Source organism: Equus caballus, chromosome 20 (genome assembly GCF_041296265.1).
Source record: "Equus caballus isolate H_3958 breed thoroughbred chromosome 20, TB-T2T, whole genome shotgun sequence".
Taxonomy (NCBI): domain Eukaryota; kingdom Metazoa; phylum Chordata; class Mammalia; order Perissodactyla; family Equidae; genus Equus; species Equus caballus.
Window position 1 is genome coordinate 5,143,311 of NC_091703.1, and position 20,053 is coordinate 5,163,363.

Genomic DNA, 20,053 nt, shown 5'->3' on the forward strand with positions numbered 1-20,053 from the left:
GGGAGCTGCCTCATTCCTTGTGTTGAACACAGGAAATACTGATAACCTTTGTTCCAACTGTGTGCCTCAAGCTCTTCTCTCCTCAGTCCCAATCTACACCTCCCTGAGGGTTTGCAGAGTGAATCTCTGTGTATCTTCTCTCCTCCTGGACAGTGAGCAAAACAAATATGTCAATAAACAAACGTTTGCTGAAATGAATGTTTATTAGTAGAGTACTGTTTGCTCTTATCTTGACCTTAGAACCATCTTAGCAATAAAAATCACTCAGAGGAGGAGTAGGACATTAATAGTAAGTAAACGTGGCAGTGTCAATATGACAGTCCCATTGCTCAGTGGCTTTATTATTGCTCCTCGTAATATTTCTGTAGATAATGAGCTTATAGTCATGTCAGGCCTCATTACCATCCGATTCTGTCATATTTTCCAGAAATTGTGCATTGTTTAAGACTTGATGTACTTATATTCGGTACATTGTTCAGCATCTGTCCTGGTATGCCATAATAGCCCTTCCTCGTGGCACCCAGCCATCTAGGAAATTGGTGGGGAGGCTGTTTGGGCCTGATGCAGGGGCCTTGTATGTGCTCTGTTGCTGTGTATCTCTGCATAGTCCTGGAGCTGCTGGAAGAGCAGCTGAGGAGAGGGTAATAGAGCAGAACACCTGGTATGGCACACGCATCGTTCAGTCGGAATAGGCCCTGGCAGTAGCCCTGGCCTGAGGCCCTCTCCTGTCCAAGTATGTCCAGTTAGTTGCTGTGTCACGGGAGGTGTTGGGCCAAAAAGGATGAGTGGCAGGGGGAGGGTTCTTGAGATGGGAGCTTAAGGACTCGGCTATTTAACCATCAACCCAGACACATTTCAGCATCTTAAAAACCAGTCTGGCCATGTTGGTGTAGGTGGGCTTCCCTGACTGCAGCCCTTCTGCAGCTGGCCTGAGAACACGAGACACCATATGCCTAAAGGACTGCCTTGGGATCAAGGCCTCCCCCATGAGCCCTGAGCCAACCTCATCCTTGGGAATGACACCAAGGCAGCTGAAGGTCCAGGTAGCTCCTCTAGGCCTGCTCACGTCGAGACAAATGGCTTCAGGGGCTGTGCTGGTGGTGCTCACCCTCGCATTTCGTTGTATAGAGCTCCCGCAGCAGCCTGCACTCTGGAGCTCTTGCAGCAGCCTGCGCTCTGGCACCAGCTCACCAGGCATGTGCCCGTGGGGCTGTATGGCCATTGGTTTCAGCAAGCCGCTCAGTGCTTTTGTAGGGTAAGCCCTGGGCTGGTGCTGTAGGATATTCAAACATGAAGACACAGTCCAGATCTGCAGACTAGTAAGGAAGATACAAACTCATGTCCCTTTTTAGGTTTGGAAAACCAAAGCACAAATAGAAATAATCCAGGAAGCCTGAGGAGGGTACTGGAGCTGACTCGTGTATATAAAAGGGCAGTTTTGTCATATTACATTTGTACTGCTAAGTAATTTTCCTTTGGGGCTGGGGTTTTTCTCTTCCAGCACCTCAGTAACCTCTGCCAGAGTGGCTGTGAATGGTGTCCACCTGCATTATCAGCGGACTGGAGAGGGCGAGCATGCCGTCTTGCTGCTTCCTGGAATGTTGGGTCTGGAAGTGTTTTAATGGAATGCTCTTGCGTGCTGTGTAGTCTATGATATATTCACAATAGTAGATGCCAAGTATTGATTATTTTAGTGCTTTACTGAAATGCTTTAAGTAATATTTTCTGCCATCAAATTTAGGTCATTTAGAAAGATACTTTTCTACTATACATATTTTTTTATTCCTTAAATGCTCAGTTTTTCCCATGAAAGTATACTGTGTAGTTGCCTACAATTTGGGAGGATGAGAGGGGTCAAGGAAAGGGATGTAGGTAGAAGATGAGTGTGTGACCAACCATCCCAGTTTGCCTGGAGTTGAGGGGTTCCAGGATGAGAGACTCTCAGTGCTAGAAGCATCACCCAGTTGTGGTTGATTATGTGTCCAATTAAAATAAGATGTAAGAACAAAACTTAGTTTAAAGCCTGTTTGAAAAGCAAAATTATTAGATTGGCATGAGTGGAGCCTAGTAAAGCCAGCTAGACTCAATCTCATTTTACAGATAAGTCGTTTACATGTAGCAAGTCCAGGGGGAGTTTCCAGCGATCCCAGGACATCTCATACTTGGTTTTAAGGGTTTGAGTATTGCTGTTTTATTTTTAATTTAGTTAAATAATCCAAATATATACTTATTTCCTTATGATTTTCTTCTTTCTCCTAAAAGTAAAATGCTAAAATTTTCAACTACTTCCTGGTTCCATTTGACCGAGCCTCAGCTGACTGTGGTACCGTTGTAGCTATGGAAGCATCTTTGTCTAAATAATATTTAGCATCTTTTTTCCCTTAAGCTATTATAATGAAGGAGGACATTTACTCCAGTGGCTGGGATAGAACTAAAGTTATCTGTAAAAGCCATGAAGAATTTACCACTTAGATTTCCATTATTTCACAACTATTGTGATCATTATCCAGGCATAAAACACTCCACAACTTAATGTCTGTTTATGTAAAACATTAATCTGATTCAAAAATCAAAAAATCAACCAGTGAGATTCTCTCTCCCAGTCTCCTGCTCCCAGCACCCAGTTCCCCTCCCCATGGGCAACCAGTGTTGTTGTGTTTCCTTCTCAGGTGTCATATAGTGGTAATTATTCCTTAAATATTCCTTAAAATAATTTTGTTAAGATTTAAGTATTCTTGTCACTGGTCTTCAAATGTATACCTGTGTGCCAGAAAGTTAGTGTCTTCTTATTTCTGAAATTGGTCTTGAGTTAGACTGTTTTCTTTTCCCACCTTCTCACCTGCCCCTCCTTCAGCGTATTTCCTATGTGGAAGTTTCTCCAGTTCAGGGAGCATAAGAGAAGCTTCGAGTGTCACAGCAATAACATGAGCTTGAAACCCATTTGTGTTTTTGGCTTGGGTTTCTGAATTACCTGATATTGAGAAAGGTGTATCTTATTAAATGATCCTGTACCATCTTGAAAGACATTTTCTAATAATAGCTAGTTATTCAAGCAAGATGTTTAGTATCCATTTATGGCCTGAGCTGTGAGTCCTTAGAAATCAAGCAGGCTTTAAAAAGAAAATGCTGGGCTGGCCCAGTGGCGTAGTGGTTGGGTTTGCTCACTCCGCTTCAGCAGCCCTGGGTTCACAGGTTCCAGTTCCAGGTGCTGACCTATGCACGACTTATCAAGCCATGCTGTCACAGCATCCCACATAAAATGGAGGAAGATTGGCACAGAGGTTAGCTTAGCGACAATCTTCCTCAAGCAAAAAGAGGAAGATTGGCGACAGATGTTAGCTCAGGGCCAATCTTCCTCACAAAAAAATAAATAAATAAAATACTGCCTTGCCCCTGGACTGGGCTCCTTGAGGGTCTGGCCTTTCATACACGTGCAGTGGCTGTGTGCACACAGTGGCCAGGACTCCATGGGTGGGCTGGGGACTGCCAGTCAAGTCTACCACAGGCTCAAGAAGGTAGTTCTATTTGTTAGCATATGCTGTTTTGTACTGTTCTAATTCAACAAACTAATTTGTTTTCTTCTCCCTACACCCTGCCCTCCCCCCTCATTTCACTGTTTTAGTTTAGTTTTCCGGTGTCTAATTATAGCCAGAAAATAAAATATTCAGAGCTATTCACATTAGTTTATTAAAAAAATCTGGGATTTTAGAATTCTACTTTGAATAAGTTAGCCCAAATCTCATAAATTTGTCTACAAATGTTATTGGGATTTCTCTCATTTGTAACAGTCATTTAAAAAAAGAAAGAAAAAATAGCCCAGAGGCATATCATATTGGTAAGTCTATTTCTATGCAGTTTCACGAATTTGTTTTCTTAAAAAAAAATTAAGCTGAGGAAGTATCAAAAGTGCTGAAAAAATACAGGACCAAATGAAGAATCAAGGCCTCTCTCCTCAAAGTAGCCACTAGGGGGAGTTAAGAGGCAGGTCTGTACACCACCAGGAAAGGCAGTTAGCTCCTGGGTTAGTGGATTCCATCATTGCAAGGCTGCTTTACTGCTTACGTTCTGATGTCTAACTTTGAGTAGAAAATAGTTACTTTGTTTTAAGGTTGTAATTATTTCTGTTTTAACTGTAATATGTTTGAAACAATGAAAGCCTGACAGTAATTAAGTGGCTATTTTTAGGAAGTGGAGAGACTGATTTTGGACCCCAGATTAAGAACCTAAACAAGAAGCTCTTCACAGTGGTCGCCTGGGATCCTCGAGGGTACGGACATTCCAGACCCCCAGATCGAGATTTCCCAGTGGATTTTTTTGAAAGGGATGCAAAGGATGCCATTGATTTGATGAAGGTGAGTCTCTTAGGGAAGAGGCCAGGAGAAGGAGCGTGCCTGGGCCTGTGTTCATTTATTTTGTTTTGTTTTTTATTTCTAAAAGAGTGATACTATGTGATTCCTACAGAAATTCAGAGAGTTCAAATAAGTGTAAAGAAGAAAGTAGGAATATCTTACAATCCAGCTTTTTAGAGATAGCACTATCAAGACTTTGAGGCTCTGCCCTTCTGGCCAGTCTCACTGCATGTATAAATACACAGTTTTATATTGCTGGCATCATGCTATACTTTTCCAGCTTACTATTTCATTGAGCAGTTTGTCAAAGAGATACTTCCATGTCAATAAATACAAGTTTACGTAAGTCGTATGATAGGCACATAATATTCTATTTTACAGATGTATTGTCTTATTTCACCTATCTCCAATGGTAGATAAATAACTTAATTTTTAAGTTGCTTTTTTTTGCAACTAAGAACTGCTGTGCTGTCAACATTCTGTTGTCCATACATATTTAGAAGATGACTTGCTGGGTTATAGAAGATGCAAAAGTTCATTTTACAAGATAGTCCCAAATTATTATCCATAGTAGTTATACCAATTTATAGTCCTATCAGTAAATATCTTGGACTGATATTTGTTAATTCTTTACATTTAATTTTCCCAGTCATTCTATTTTTACTCCTAGGCAGCATCTCTCAGATGTAATCTTTGTTCCTTTTCTCGAACACTTATTCAGAGCCTGGTCGATTTACCCCAGGACTAACATCACCTCCCCATGACACCATTCTATGCCAGCCCGCCTCTAGCCCGTTTTTCCCAGACTTGCAGTCAGTGGCTTTTCCAGAGGCAGTGACTTCATTTCATCTAGCAAATCTCAAGTTTCCATCTCTAATGTACATAACTGTTCTCCAAGTCTTTGCTCAGGTGTGCGTGCACACAAACATCTGCCATGTCAAGTACAGGTGACCTCCATTGTTTCCACTTCCTTGAGACTATCCAACCAGAAAATGCAGTTCCCTCATAATTCAAAACAATACTATGTAGTTAGGTTTTTATGACAGTTATATTTACACCAAAACTAATTGAGAGAAAACATTTATGTCATCAAATGGTGGACTCTAGGATTTTTCTTTAATTGCCAATTGATACTCCAAACCCCACAGCTGTATTGATTCTGATAATTACTGATTATCAGGTTCTTTTAGCTGAGAGAAGCGATAACCTGTGCTGTGTGTTTCACTGTGTTTATCACAGACTCTGAAGTTTAAGCAGGTCTCCTTGCTGGGATGGAGTGACGGTGGTATAACAGCTCTCATCGCAGCCGCAAAGTACCCGTCTTACATCCGCAAGATGGTGATTTGGGGAGCCAACGCCTATGTGACTGACGAAGATGAAATGATTTATCAGGGTAGGTTCCCCGAACTGGAGGTGTCATGACAAGTAGCATCTCCTCTTCACTCTGCCCTTCTCATGTGTTATTTTGATCTGTATTGTCAAGTCATATCTGAACAGCTTCCAGTTCTTAACTCTGATGTAGGAAGAATAATGAGTTCTCACAAAAGTAATGCGATTTAACCAGTTGGTGTTTTAAAGCTATTTCCAGAAGTGACACTTTTATGACTCAGGAAAAGGCTAAGAAAAATCAGTGTTTACATTTCCTACTACTGATAGTGAGCTTCAGGGAAAGACGAGTTGATGTTATTCGTAACCTCATTTAAAATGACATGAGTCTAAAATGGAACACTGTATTCATATATGAAACCTTATATTTTGGGAAAGAATTTTTGTGTTATTCATATTTTTTAAGGTTGTCCTTCAAGCTTATCTTTGAGGTTTTTAGAGACATGAGAACAGGGGCCAACAAACTGCAGCCCGTGGGCTAAATTCAGCCAGCCACCTGGTTTTGTGAAGCCCGGGCACCAGTCGAGGAGGCTAGCACTGTGAGTCCTGGAGACCAAGCTGGGGTGTCCCCCTCCATCCCCGTTTCCCCCTTTGCTCCCAGAGTTGCTGCCTAGGGCCTGTGCTGGTAGCTACCTGCACATTGGCGACTGTTGACAGTTACCAGGCACCCAGTTGTGGAATTTCAGTCGGCAACCCAGGAGTTGCTTAGCTTCCAGCATGCTGACCAAATTGAGACCACTGGGCTCTCAGGAGGAGAGAAGGGCACATTTGGTCCCTGGTGCCAAAAGCGCAAGTGACCTGGGCTACCCCACCACGCCACCTGCTGGCCTGGCCCACCAGGCCGGTAGCTTTTAGTCCTGAGTGTGTTTCTATTGGATCCCAGACCCGCCACCACAGGCAGTTAGGGCCATGAGGGTCAGAAGTTTCTGGCCTTTAATCTACATAATGTCTTTGATTTTGCGTCTTGGCCCGCAAAGCCTAAAATACTTACTCTCTGGCCCTTGACGGAAAAAGTATACAGACCCATGCACTAGAATATCACAAGTCTCGTTTTTTTCAGCTATTCTACAATTCCTATGACTTAAGTAAGCCACTTAATGGTAATGTTGTATTGCAGAATCTTAGTTCTTTACAGTCTGTTTGGTAAAGAATCTTGAACCTCTTAAATGATGAATCTGATTTAGTGACCAATCCTAATAGGTACCCTGCCTGTCCTTGTGTCCCTACCTGGTTCAGAGGAGTGTGTGTCTTGTGCAGAGTAAGCCGATCCACTTTGCTGCTGGTGCATCCCCTCCCACGCCTCTAGGACATGATGCCTTTGGTTCTCCCTCCCTCTCCTCTATCACTGACTTCTCTCCCTGGATCCTTCCTCTCAGCCCATAAAGGTAGGCATGTTTCAATCTACTTTCCACACTGCTCTGATAGCAGTTGGGTAAGATGTAAATCTCGTTATAGCTTACTTAAAAATCCGTCAAGGTCTCCCATAGCTTCCTGGCTAAGTAAAGTTCAAACTCCTCAGGTTTGCTCACAAAGTTTGAGTGACTCAGGACCCTCTACCTTTCTAGGTCCATCTCCTACCACTTCTGTCTCCCCAACCCCCACACACCCTTCCTTTTCTTAGTCACCTGAAAAGCCCTGAAGCTGGTGTTACGTGGCATGGCTCTCTGCCTCTGTGCCACTGCACATGCTGTTCCTGCTCCCACATTTGCTTGCCAACTTCTCTTCGCCCAGACTTAGATCCAGCCGTGCATCTGGTAGGAAACCCCCATTTGCCACCCCCTCCCATTGCTCATGCGAGCTCAGCGACCCTCTGCTGTCCGCCCCCAGCCTCTCCCGAGACACTCACTGCAATCTGCTGCACTGCTGGTTTACAAGTTCTTGACTGGACGCTAAGGCTTGAGGCCCGAGGCCATGTCTCATCCAAGTTTGTATCTGACTAACTCTCGGCAGGCTCCAAACAGTTTTTACTGGACTAAGTCACCAATTAATGATGAGTGAATGAGCTGCTTTCTCGTTATGATTCTAGTGCTTAGCACAAATTACATGCTCAAAAAAGAAATATCACTTTCGTTTTGTATACAAATTAGTTCTGTTTTGGATCAACAAACAGTTTGATTCAAATGGTTATTTTAGAAACTTAACTATGAAATGTAATTACTACTTATTTTTGGTGGAAATTATACTTTGGGGTAAAACTGGCTTCCTCTTGAATAAAATTAACAGAAGTAAATATGTAAATACATGGAATATTTTTGATTGCATGTTATATGCCAGCTACTGTTGTTAGCACATTTCATGTCTAACTTATTTACTCTTTATCTCAGAGTATTATTATAATTCTCATTTTTCAGATGAGGAAACTAGTACAGGGAGGTTAAGGAACTTGCCCAGGGTCACAGGACGAGCAGGTGCAAGAGCTGGGATTCAGACCCAGTCAGTATGACTTCAAGGCTGTGTTCCTAACCACAGTGCTCAGTAGGAACATCTGGCTTGTCCCAGCTGCAGCTGGGTCTCCCTGCCCCTTGAGATGCAGGTGTTTCCTGTAGGAGTCTAACATCTTGCCCCAGATTTTACATTCCTGTAGATACCTCTTGCTCCAAATGCCAGCTTTTGCTGAGTTAATTAATTTTAAGGATCTCTTGCTGTCCCGAGAAGAGGAATTTACATTTTAGCAAGAAAAATATCTTCACACTGAACTTGATTCTTAAAAGGTCTTGCCTTCCTATCACAGGGAACCTTTTAAACTTTATGAAATACATAAATTTAAAATACTATATTTATATTATATATTAATAATATGTTATATCACTAACATTAATATACTAATAATAAATATACAAATTAAAAATTTATATTAAATATTTAACATAAGCATTTTTATATCTTAACATATAAATTAGCTATATAATATTTATATTATATAAGATATATTAAATATATTTTTAAAATTTATCTTATATCATATTTTATTTAAATTCATTATTTTATAATTAAATTTTTATTTAATTGTATAACATTTATACATATAATGCAACACACATGACACATATGAATTACAACATCCGTGAACCCACTGTGGAGCGCAGACAGATTGCGGTTAATACTCTCCCTGTGTCCATGTGCTTCCTCCTCAGTGCACCCCTACCTCCAGCGTGAGTCCTACAATCGTCCCTATGCCGTTTTGAAAACACTTTTGCCACATGTTTATATTTGTAAACAATTTGTAATTTAGTTTTGTTTTTGAGCTATACAAAGTGATTTCATACCGTAGATTGTCTTCTATGACATTTTTTTCACTGAACATTACATTTCTAAGATTCACTCCTGATATATCTGTATCATATTCCACTGGGCAAACATGTTGCGTTTTACTTTCCCTTTCTGTTATCAATGGACAGTAGGTCTATTTCCAGTGTTGCTGTGAATGTTCTTGTGCATATCCTCTGGGGCGTATGAGTATTAGTGTCTCTCTAGAGTATATGTCCATACTTGAAATGGCTGAGTATTTGTTATGCAAATATACCACGTTAACAAGTGACAGATTGTTTTCTAACTAAATTTTCACTTCCACCAGCAATGTGTGAGATTCCTTTACTTACATCCTCAACAAAAAATTGGAATCATCAGACTTCTTAATTCTAGCCAGTCAAATGGTTGTAAAATGGTATCTTATTGGGGGTCTTAATTTGCATTTTCCTATTACTAATAAGATTGAGAATCTTTTTATGTGTTTTTGCACCACTGGGGTTTCTTTTTCTGTACTGTACCTATTCATGTCTTTTCATTTCTTTTTATTGATCTAAAATTTTTATTATGTAATATTTGATCCATATAGTACAATATGTTTAACAATTCTACCTTGTGACGTGTAACAGTAGCACAGACACCCAAGGACTTTCCATCCAGATCATGACTGGACCACTTCCAATATTATTACAATGTTACTGATTTGCAGGGGTTTTGGGTTTTGTTTGTTGATCATCTGATCAGTAACCCCTTGCTGGTTCGTAACTGTCTTAGTAGTTTTGCTGAACAGCTTGTGGCTTGTCTGTTTGCTTTCTTTATGGACACAACTGATTGTAATGTAAGGAAATGTTATAGTGTTTTCTTTTCTCATTAGCTTCATGAGTTTTGTTTGTTTGTTTTTACACTTACCAACATGTTTGTCAATTTCTTTACCCATCTTTCCTTCCTTCGTCTCAGATACTCCTTCTCAGATCATTTCTCTTTTTCCTGAAGTTATTTTTCAGAAGTTCTTTAAGGGCAGGTCTGTTAATAGCCAATTCAATTTTTACCTAAAAATGTCTTTATTTCACTCTCATTCTTGAAATATCGTTTGCCTAAGTACAGAAATATAACTGGAAAATTATTTTCTCTCTTATTCCACTGTCTTCTGCTGCCTTACTTGCTGTTGAGCAGTTCTGTCAGTCTGATTTTCCTTTCTTTGAAGTGATGTGTCTTCTCTCTGTGTTTTTTAGATCTTTTTCTTTGATATATTGCTCTTTTACTATTCTGTGTCTAAGTATGAATTTCTTTTATTTCTCGTATTTGGAATATATTTGATTTTTTCCTTGGATTCTTATCTCTTATCAGTTCTGAAAGATTTTCTCGCCTGTTCTTTCTTCAGATACGGCATCTCCTCCATCTCCTCGTCCTCTCCTTCCTCTGGGACTGGTTGGACTTTGTAGACCTTGTCTTTCCATCCTTCCTGTCTCTCATTCATCTTCTTGTCTTTCTGTGTAGTACTTATTCTGCATAATTTCTTAAGCTGTCTCCTCCAGTTTTCTAGGTTTTTCATGAGCTCTGTATTCGGATTGTTTTGTGGTCTCTGATCAGGACTGAATGTTTGCTTACTCTTAACAGAGGATTTGCATTTGCTGTTCTTGGGAACCACCGGGTAATCCCAGCTGGGGCCCGTGATGTCTCAGCTTAATCCGGGAATCTTAGGTTCAGCTCTACCCACCCACCCCAGCTAACAGTTAGATTTCCCCTAAAGCAATCCTGCCCTCTGAGTAGTCTCACCACTCTTTGCTCTATTTTCAGGACTCCCATTCTCTTACACACACACACGCACATGCACACATTCCTACTCTAGTTTCCACTAATTACTGCAACTCTAACAATGCAACAAAAATTGTATTTTATGGAAGATCTAGTTGTTCCACTGTGGGAGGACCTTTTGGGGGTGGGGTCTTCTATAGAGCTAAAAGTAGAAATATCTACAGGGAATTTTTTACTGGCCATCCTCATGACCTCTTGCTAGCTCCTCTCCGTTTCCCCCTCTTCCAGCTCTCGTTTTTCTTCTTCCTAAATCTCCTCCCCAAGTCCTAATTTTCAGGCTTCTTCTCTACACCCCTCTCTGAAGTCTTTTCACTTTTGTGCAGAGCAGTTCAGCTCTCCTCAGCCTGTGCATTCACCCCTGGGCTTCCCTCTGCAGAGTTAAGCCAGTCAGCAGAAGAAAAGGCAGGCACCGTCCACCGCGGGATCTACCCTCCTTGGAAGGCAGTCGTAGCTGTAAATAGCAGATTTTCCTCTGTTCCGTTCTTTCCATTCACTGCCTATATCCTGGGTGCCTGCCAGTTGCATGGCCCTGTCTGGAGTGCCGTATAGGTTACTGCTCAATGTGAATGCTGTCGTTAATGTCGTGCTGTCTTTAAGAGGTAGTGAGTAGCAGAAGCACGGCATTAGAAGCTCTGGAGAAGCAGTATTTAACATGTGCAGGCGTGTTAGAGTCTTTCTCTCTGTGTGTTTAAAGACATACAGGAAAGATTGGGCCAAGTAATTGAATGTATTTATTCATTTTAAAGGTGGTTTTTAAGCTGTTATTTCCTTTCCTGATAGTGAATGATCTGCAATATAGTTTGAAATTAGTAGTTAGCTTTTTACACCCCTATTTCTTCAGTAGCAGAAATTAGAATAAATGATTTGTGTGCCTTTCTCAATGTTCATAAATGCAATTCAGAAGAAAACGCCTCTTTTTAAGTAATGTCGGTCTAAATCAGATGACTGTAATTAGGGACATCTTCTTTTGTCTTCTACCTTTAACAGAAGTGTGAAATGCAGATGTGGTCTCACTCGCCTGGTGAGACGTATTGTTCCCTGTTTTGTGCAGGCCCTGTCCAGGCCCAGGAGGTACAGTGGGGAACAAGACAAAGTGCCTCACACTGGAGCTTACCTCCCAGTGAGGCGACAGACGCTCAGCGCTGGGCCTAGAAAACACGACCAAGTAGTGTAAGTGCTGAACAGAGCAGGTGGAGGGAGGGGGTGAGGGCCAGCCTCGCCAACCCGGGTGCAGTGAGGAGTGGGCTCCGTGAAGGCCTGGGGCAAGCAGTCCAGGCAGAAAGAACGGCCGGCGCCGTGGCTCTGAGGTGGACTGTGCTGGAATGTTTCATTAATAGGAGACTGAACTGTTGTCCACGCTTCTATTTTTCAGGCATCCGAGATGTTTCTAAATGGAGCGAGAGGACAAGAAAGCCTCTAGAAACCCTATATGGGTATGACTACTTCGCCAAAACCTGTGAGAAGTGGGTGGACGGCATAAAGCAGTTTAAACTTCTCCCAGATGGTAGGTTACATGAACTGTCTCTCGGCTCCCTCGCTGATTAGAGAGCCTGCTTGAGCTGCTCTCCTCAAGTTCCAGAATTCCTCAGGGATTAATGCATTCGCCCCTGTTCTTACTGCTGGCTGATGTGTGAACAGAGGACACTCCTGATTGTGTTCAGTGCGAGCTCTTAGATGATGAATCTGCCTTCAAGTAGAGATAGACTCTAGGGATAAAGGTTCACAGTATTGAGTTTTTACTAGCAGGCTGTTCATTTTCTCTTCTAAGTCTCTGTGTGTGACGACGAAATAATTCTCCAGAAGCCTCAAATAGTCTTTATTTTCTAAATTCCAGGATAAGTAATTAGAAAACAAACAAGCTGCAACGTAGCATAACATATTTGCTCCTTTCTGCACGTTTAGATGTGTTTCTCCACTGCATCCTCCGTTAGTAGGACAAAAAGGAGGGACGTTCTCTCATGACTTTTAGCCCCAGCAGAATTAGTATGAGGAAGAGAGTATTGAGTTCTTCTCCCGTCTTCAGAACTAAGTTATATGACTTTAGCCATAACAGATGTCTACCTGTCTTTATCTGAAAAATTAACATGATTTCTGATCAGTAAGAATTGACATCTTTAAGAGAAACTCGGAATTAAAGTCTGTTTTTATATCACTATTTACATTTGTATCTCTCATTTTTCTTTTTGTAATTGCTGAAAGAATAGAAAGTAGCTGAGATCTAATCTTGGAGCACATTCGGTTACAAAATGGTTGTGATTGAAGGACCAATTTGAGCCATTAGGTAATCGTTTCCAGAATGAGTCATCCATCAGAACTTCCACAATGGAAAGGATACTTGGAAATGTTGCTTTTTTGGTTTAAGTTCAGAACAGCAAATATATCCTGTTCAAATGCAGTATCCACCCTAGAAATAGGTCCTTGAAAGTGTTTCCCTCAGCTCTTAAGACAAAAGTGCTGTAAAACAGTGTCTGAGGCAGTTCTCCATTAGAGAAGGCAAAGTTATGAGGCGTAAATTTTTATGCTTCTTGCAGGGAGCAATGGAAAGGTAGGAGGATTCAAAGGTAGAAGCAGATTAAATCAGCAGTTCAAAAATGTGTTCTGTATTCATTAAAATTAAAAACTTCTGCTCTTCAAAAGACACTTTCAAGAGCCACAGACTGGGAGAAAGTATTTGCAAAAGACGTGTCTGATAAAGGACTGTTGTCCGCAGACACAAAGTGAACTGTAAGAAAGCAAACAACCAGATTAAAAGATGGGCAGAACAGCGAGACCCCACTGCTCACCTACTGGAAACTCAACAGAGGGTCTGGGGGGCAGTGTAGATGCTCTGTGTGACGCTGTAGTGCTGGATAATGTCACCAGACGTCTGTCCAAACCAGTAGAATGTACAGCACCAAGAGTGAAGCCTAAGGAGAATTATGGACGTGGGGTGATGACGACATGTCAGTGTAGGCTCATCATTGTGAAACGGTACCACAGTGGTGGGGGTGTTGACAGTGGGGGAGGCTGTGGGGGGGGCGGGCAGCTGGTATAGGGGAACTCTCTGTGCCTTCTGTTCAATTTTGCTGTAAACCTAAACGTCTAAAAAATAAAGTCTATTTTTAAAGAAAAGAGAAAGGGAGGGAAAAATGTCATAATATAGAGGATCTAGCAGTGTATAAATCATTTTACAGAAAGACTATTAATGAACTACTTATCTCCCTTCTGTACTAATCAATTTGACAGGAGCCCTTTTTCATAATTGTACACTAAGTTTGTGGGTACTCAGTTTAGCACAGGGTTTAATTGCACAGACTTGGAGTCAGACAGGCCTGGTGTGAATTCTGACTCTGCCACTTGGCTTGCTGATGGAATGGATTCTGGCAGGGCCTCTACTTCTCTAAGCTGGTTTCCTGTCTGTGAACTGGAGATGCTAACAGCTACTTCATATGGTTGTCATGAGGAGTAAATGAGGTTATATATGTTTAGTTTTAGTTCACTACCAAGTACAGAGTAAGTGCTTAATAAAAGGTTATTGTTGGGGGCTGGCCCCATGGTGTAGCGGTTAAGTTCAGCGGGTTCTGCTTTGGCAACCTGAGTTTGCAGGTTCAGATTCTGGGTGTAGACCAACACCACTTGTCAGCCATGCTGTGGCAGTGACCCACATACAAAATAGAGAAAGAGAGGCACAGATGTTAGCTCAGGGCTAATCTTCCTTGAGCAAACGAAAGAGGAAGATTGGCAACAGATGCTAGCTTAGGGTGAATCCTGCTCACCAAAAAAAAAAGGTTTTTGTTAATATTATATTAAAAGCACTTGATTTACAAATAACTGTACATACAAAATGAGTTAACACATGTAACTACTGTAAGTGTTTCATGGGTATTAAAGCATTGGAACAGTTCCTGATGCATAGTGAGCGCTCAGTAATACTGACTTTAATCGTCTGATTATATAATTGGCAGTTGTGTGTCGTCCCAAGGACAGGAGAGGGAAGCTTCAGAGACCTAGAGAAGTATTTCCCTTGTCAGCCCATCACCTTCTCATTTAGCAGGCAGCGACCCCCAACCGAAGAGAGGGCAGAGGCCAGGTGCCTGGACAGCACCCTGTGGACTGGCCCCCTGCTTTCTCAGAGCCACGGCACCGTCTTCCTGACGCAGGCGGAGGAAGGGGGAGGAGGAGGAGGAACGAGCTGGGCGCCCGGAGCCTCAGCTACGACACCTCTTTGTAGCCTCGTGGCCACCTCAGGGAACTAAGATTATCCCTGTGTGACCGAGGAGGAGGCTGACGTGGTAAAGGAGCCACCAAAACTTTATAGGCAGGAGACGGCAGGACAGGAGCTGGAGCCCAGGTGGTATCATATGTGTCTTAGAAATGTCATGATAAATGAGGGTGTCATGGTAATCTCTCAGAAGCATCATGGAGGTGGGAGGGATGAAGAGAAGCTTGTTTACTGTGTGTACATTGTATTTTCATTGTGAGGTGTACAAGCTTTGAGGGCTAGCTGGACCCTGAGGACCATTTAAGGCTTTGTTTCACTGGAAAACCTTTTCAGATGCCAAGCATCTACCATCGTTTTGCAAACTGGAAACTGCCCCTGTGTAGTATAAAGAGTTGTGGGTTTTTTGTTTTTTTCTGTTTTACATGAATCATGAATTTAAATCAGGAAAAACTGCATGTTTACTAATAGATCTTTAAAAGGAAAAAACAGTAGAGAAATGGAAAAGGAAACGCAAAGAATGTCAGAGATGGAAGGCCCCTCAGACCCCATCTGATCAAAACCACCTCTTACAGACGGGGCCACTGAGGTGCAGAGAGAGGTGAAATTGTGGAGCTCTCTGCCTCGCCTCCTTCTCACCTTGGGGGACAGTCCCGTCAAAGCACATTCTCCATGCTCTTTGTCTTTCAGGTAATATCTGTCGGCACCTGCTGCCTCTGGTTCAGTGCCCCACCCTAATTGTGCACGGGGAAAAGGATCCCCTCGTCCCGCGCTTCCATGCTGACTTCATACACAAACATGTGAGGGAGTCACGGTAAGTCCAGTCTCCACCCCGGCACCCTGGGCCTGGGACGCTTTGGAGGTAAGTGGGAGAAGCTCTGTAAGAAAAAGAAACAGGAAGGCTGGGCTTCTTTAAGGTTTACCCTGCCCCTATTTTGCCAATGTCAGTAAATAGCACAACTGCATTTAACGTACCACCAGAATATGGAGCACAAGGAGCCCTGATGTTGTGAGTAACCGATAATCAGGAGGAAAGAAATCCTCAGAGAAATGTCTCTTATTATTGCTGTGAAGGCAAATGTGCTAATCGGCACCAAGTTCTGTAACACTGGTGACAGTTTAGATTTATAGGGATCACTGTTAACTAAACAATGTTATATAATTTGGGAATTTTCGGGTTAGTTTGTCATAAAAGCACTACCTACCCAGTAAAGAAAATTTGTAAAAGAAAAATAAGAAAACAAATCACCCTTTGCTTGCCACCCATTTCCATACTTCCATTATTACCATTTTTTGTTTCTCCTTTCTAATATTTTTTACCATAAATATAATCATAGTCTATATTCAACTCTGATTCCTGCTTTTTTTCCACTTAAAATTATGTTGTAAACTTTTCATGTTATTTCAGCCTTAAATATCTACACACCAGATGAGAAAGCTGTTATTCAGAATCACAAAATACCAACATAAGCCATATTAGTGGCCCACTCAGTTAAACAGCAGAGACATGTCACTTGTTCTTTGCATTCTTGTTTCCCCCAACCAGCCTTGGACATCAGAGAACCACACAAGACATTTCAGCAGAAATTCTGTTCTTCGGTCCCTAACATTTTTGTGTGGAATAGACATTTGTATTCTAAATACTTTGGCTGATACAGGAGCCAGCTTTTGCTGGTATTTATATAAGATGAAAATTCAAGGTTGAATAAATTCAGTATTTCCTTCATATGCAATGGGTGCATATCCTGAAGAAGAAAATAAGGTGTGACCAGGAGATAGTGGCCTGATTTTTTTTAACTGGAAAATAAACATCCAAGTGAGCCTTGACCCTGTCAGAGACTATATACTAATTCCAGAGAAGCTGTCATCACTCAAGACATCTGGAATTCTATGGAATTCTTTTCAAATTGGCTTTATTAGTGACCTAAGAAAATCTCTCCCTCTCTCCTTCCCTCTCTCTCTCTTCCTCCTTTCCCTCCGTTAGCCAATTTCTGATGCCTACTTTGGGCCAGCCCTGCCCTGTATGTTAGTACTGGTCTCTGTCTTGAGAGCTCCCACAATCCAGCAGAGAAAGCAGACTCAGAAACAGCCCCACTACCTCCTCATCATACTATTCCATGATATATTTTAACAAACAAATTTCTTGGAAAATTTTTAAATGTGGGGGACATGCTGCTTATTCTACAATAAAGTACAATTACCATAAACCTATATAATTTCGGTATCCATAAGGTATTTTATATTTTAAAAGGCATCTTACATACAATATCTAATTATACTTCACAGCAACTTATGAAAAAAATAGTGTCCCCATTTTACAGATGAGGAAATGAAGGCTGAGAAATGTTAAGTAATCTTCCAAGGTTGCATAGCTAGTACATGGCAAATCCTAGATTTTTTTCCCTCCTAATATAGAGCTTTTACCCCAGCAGCACAGCTGCCTGTGACAAACATACTCTTATTTTAATATGATGGTAAGATGCCTGGATTATATACCTGCTGACCTGTCATCTGTCTTCTGGCTTCAGAAATGACAGGTTTTTCACACTGATGCTCTTGGTAAATGCAGTGTGTTTCCTTAGTGAGCCAGGTTCAATAAAAATCAGTCTGCAAAAAAGTTTAATTTAGGAATTCTGTTCCAAACTCATCTCCTAGCAACAGAATACATCAATATGGGAGAAAAATATTCCCTTACTGTTCAGATGTTAATTGTTCCAGTAGACTATTTTATGGAAGGTCATTTTCTTAGGGCAATATTCTTTGGAACCAGTGAGTTGAAGGTAAAGTGTTATTAGCAATGGTTGTCTAAAACTGGCTTGCATTTTACACCTACTATCTTCCTCTGCTAAAATAGCCCTTGATGTTGGGCATGAACCCTAGAATATAGGGGGTTTATTTTGAACCCCACAAAAAGAAAGCAGATTCCTTAAGCGTCAAAGTCCTACTGTGACTCTGCACACCAGGCCTTTCGACCACAGGAAATGAACTCAGAGTGTAGCAAGCTTCCAGTGAAGTTGACACTTCATTCCCTTGCCTGGTGCATTTATAATTCAACTTCAAGACACAGGCCATTCCTTCACAGATTTTACCAGCAGGTAGATATGTGTGAAACATATGGCGGTCTGAAGGGTGGGGTTGTTTGGCAGGCCTGCTGCTTCCTGCTTAGGTTAATTTGTCTCTCTCTCTTTTTCCTGTGGGAGAAGATGATAGAATCTCTTGGAAGCAAAGAGGCCTTAGAGATCTCTCAAGTTCAGTGGTTTTGAAATTTGTTTTTAGGTGCTGGAACCTTTCTTCCTAATAAATTCCTGTGCAGAAGTCCAAGATATAAAACATAGAATAAGAGCTGCTCTGATTACAGCAGTGATGGGGAGCAGACCCGGCCCCTGTGTGTCCCCTTAGCATCCAGCCCTCCCTCCTAGGCTGAAAAGCACTGACGTGGCTCACCTCCTGCCTGGCCAGCCAGCCTCTGCTTGGGCGTCCCCTGTCCAGACATGCATCCCCACGACGCCAGCCCTGGCTCCCTTTCAGAGACTTTGCATTGAGCAAAGGTTGGCACCCAGCAGACCCTGTGAGGTCAGGGTGGCCAGGCCCTGGGAAGCCGTGGGACTGAGCCAGCTCACAAGAGGATGTGACTACTCTGCTAGCTGAGCCACGTGTGTGCTCAGTCTGTGTTGGTCTGCTAGGGCCACTGTAACAAATACCACTGACTGGGGGCTTGAATAGTAGAAATTTATTTTCTCACAGCTCTGGAGACAAAGAAGTCTGGGATCGAGGTGTTGGCAAGGCTGATTTCTTGTGAGGCCTCTCTCCTTGGCTTGTAGATGGCCGTCTTCCCCCTGTGTCTTCAGCTGTGCTTCCCTCTGTGTGTGTCTGTGTCCTAATCTCTTCTTAGGGGACACCAGTCATATTGGATTAGGGCCTAGCCATATGACCTCATTTTACCTTAATTACCTCTTTAAAGACCTTTTATCCAAATAAGGTCACACTCTGAGGTCCTGGGGGTTAGGACTTCAACATATGAATTTTGGGGGGACACAATTTAGCCCATAACAGTATGTTTCTGAGGAGGTACCCAGATCTCAGGAATTAGAGGCCCAGCAGAGGTCAGGATCTGGGTTGTAGACCCAGCTGCAAATGACCAGCACCTTGCCTGGAATCCCGCTGCATCCCTCACCCCCTTCCTTTGCCTGGTAAGTGTGCTCATCCTGCAGGTGGCGACTGAGATCTTTCCTCCTTCTCCACTCACTCATCTGTCTAAGGCTATGCAGCTCTATTTATACCTTTTTAACAGCTGTTAGCATGTGAATTTAATTTTCCTCCTGTTGAACACAGCGACACTATCCCAGCATGTTGAAAGAAAGAGAACGTGAGAGCAAGAGAGGCACACAGGGCCCGGTCTCTGTGGATGGGCAGGGGTCATTGTCTGGTGACTCAGGCCCAGAGAGTGTGGTGTGGACTTCTACTGCGTGTTCTGGGGCCCGGACAAGAGAGCAGACCAGGCGGGAAAGAACAAGGGGTAAAGTCCATGTGTGCAAAGAGTCGGCACCTTAGGATCAGTGTCAACTAGGGGAGATGTGGGAAACGGAATCTTGCCTGGAGACCAGAATCGGTATTTCGGGAACCTGAGCAACATCCATAGTGGGAGTGGTGAAGAGCACCAGCAGGGATTCAGATGGACCCGAGTGTGAGTGCTGGCTCCATCACTAACTGTGTGCGCTTAAGCAGTGCACGTATGTTTCTGTACCTCTGTTTCCTTGCATGTAAAATTGGGGTGATAATACCTATCATCTCAAAATATTTTGGGGGGTAATGAATGAGGAAGTATGTGTACATTTAAGACTTAGTAAGAGCTCACCACACAGTAGCTGCCTTGTGTGGATGGAATGCTGGTGTGGGCATTGCTGATCAGGGGCCCAGGACACAGCCAGGGCGTAGCTTGATAGTAGGTCAGAGGCAAGTTGCCCTCTGTCCCAAGTTTCAGCAGTACACACACAGAGACAGACAGAGAGAGAGAGAGTCAGTCTGATTGATTTACCGTAAGGAATAAGGAATTGGCTCA

At 42.4% G+C, this 20,053-nt stretch overlaps 1 protein-coding gene across 2 annotated transcripts in view; it reads left to right on the top strand.

The window, feature by feature from the left end:
• BPHL (biphenyl hydrolase like) overlaps positions 1 to 20,053 on the top strand; it is a 30,741-nt gene that overhangs the window by 6,031 nt on the left and 4,657 nt on the right. The window contains exons 2-7 of one of the 2 annotated variants that reach the window (XR_011429837.1): positions 1,502 to 1,605; positions 4,186 to 4,352; positions 5,589 to 5,742; positions 11,848 to 11,966; positions 12,169 to 12,300; positions 15,685 to 15,808. Coding sequence is in view for 1 of the 2 variants with exons in the window: in XM_023624368.2 (XP_023480136.2) it covers positions 1,502 to 1,605; positions 4,186 to 4,352; positions 5,589 to 5,742; positions 12,169 to 12,300; positions 15,685 to 15,808 (681 nt within the window). In the remaining variant the exon portion in view is untranslated. The remainder of the gene's footprint in view (positions 1 to 1,501; positions 1,606 to 4,185; positions 4,353 to 5,588; positions 5,743 to 11,847; positions 11,967 to 12,168; positions 12,301 to 15,684; positions 15,809 to 20,053) is intronic. The other variant, XM_023624368.2, reaches the window with a different exon arrangement.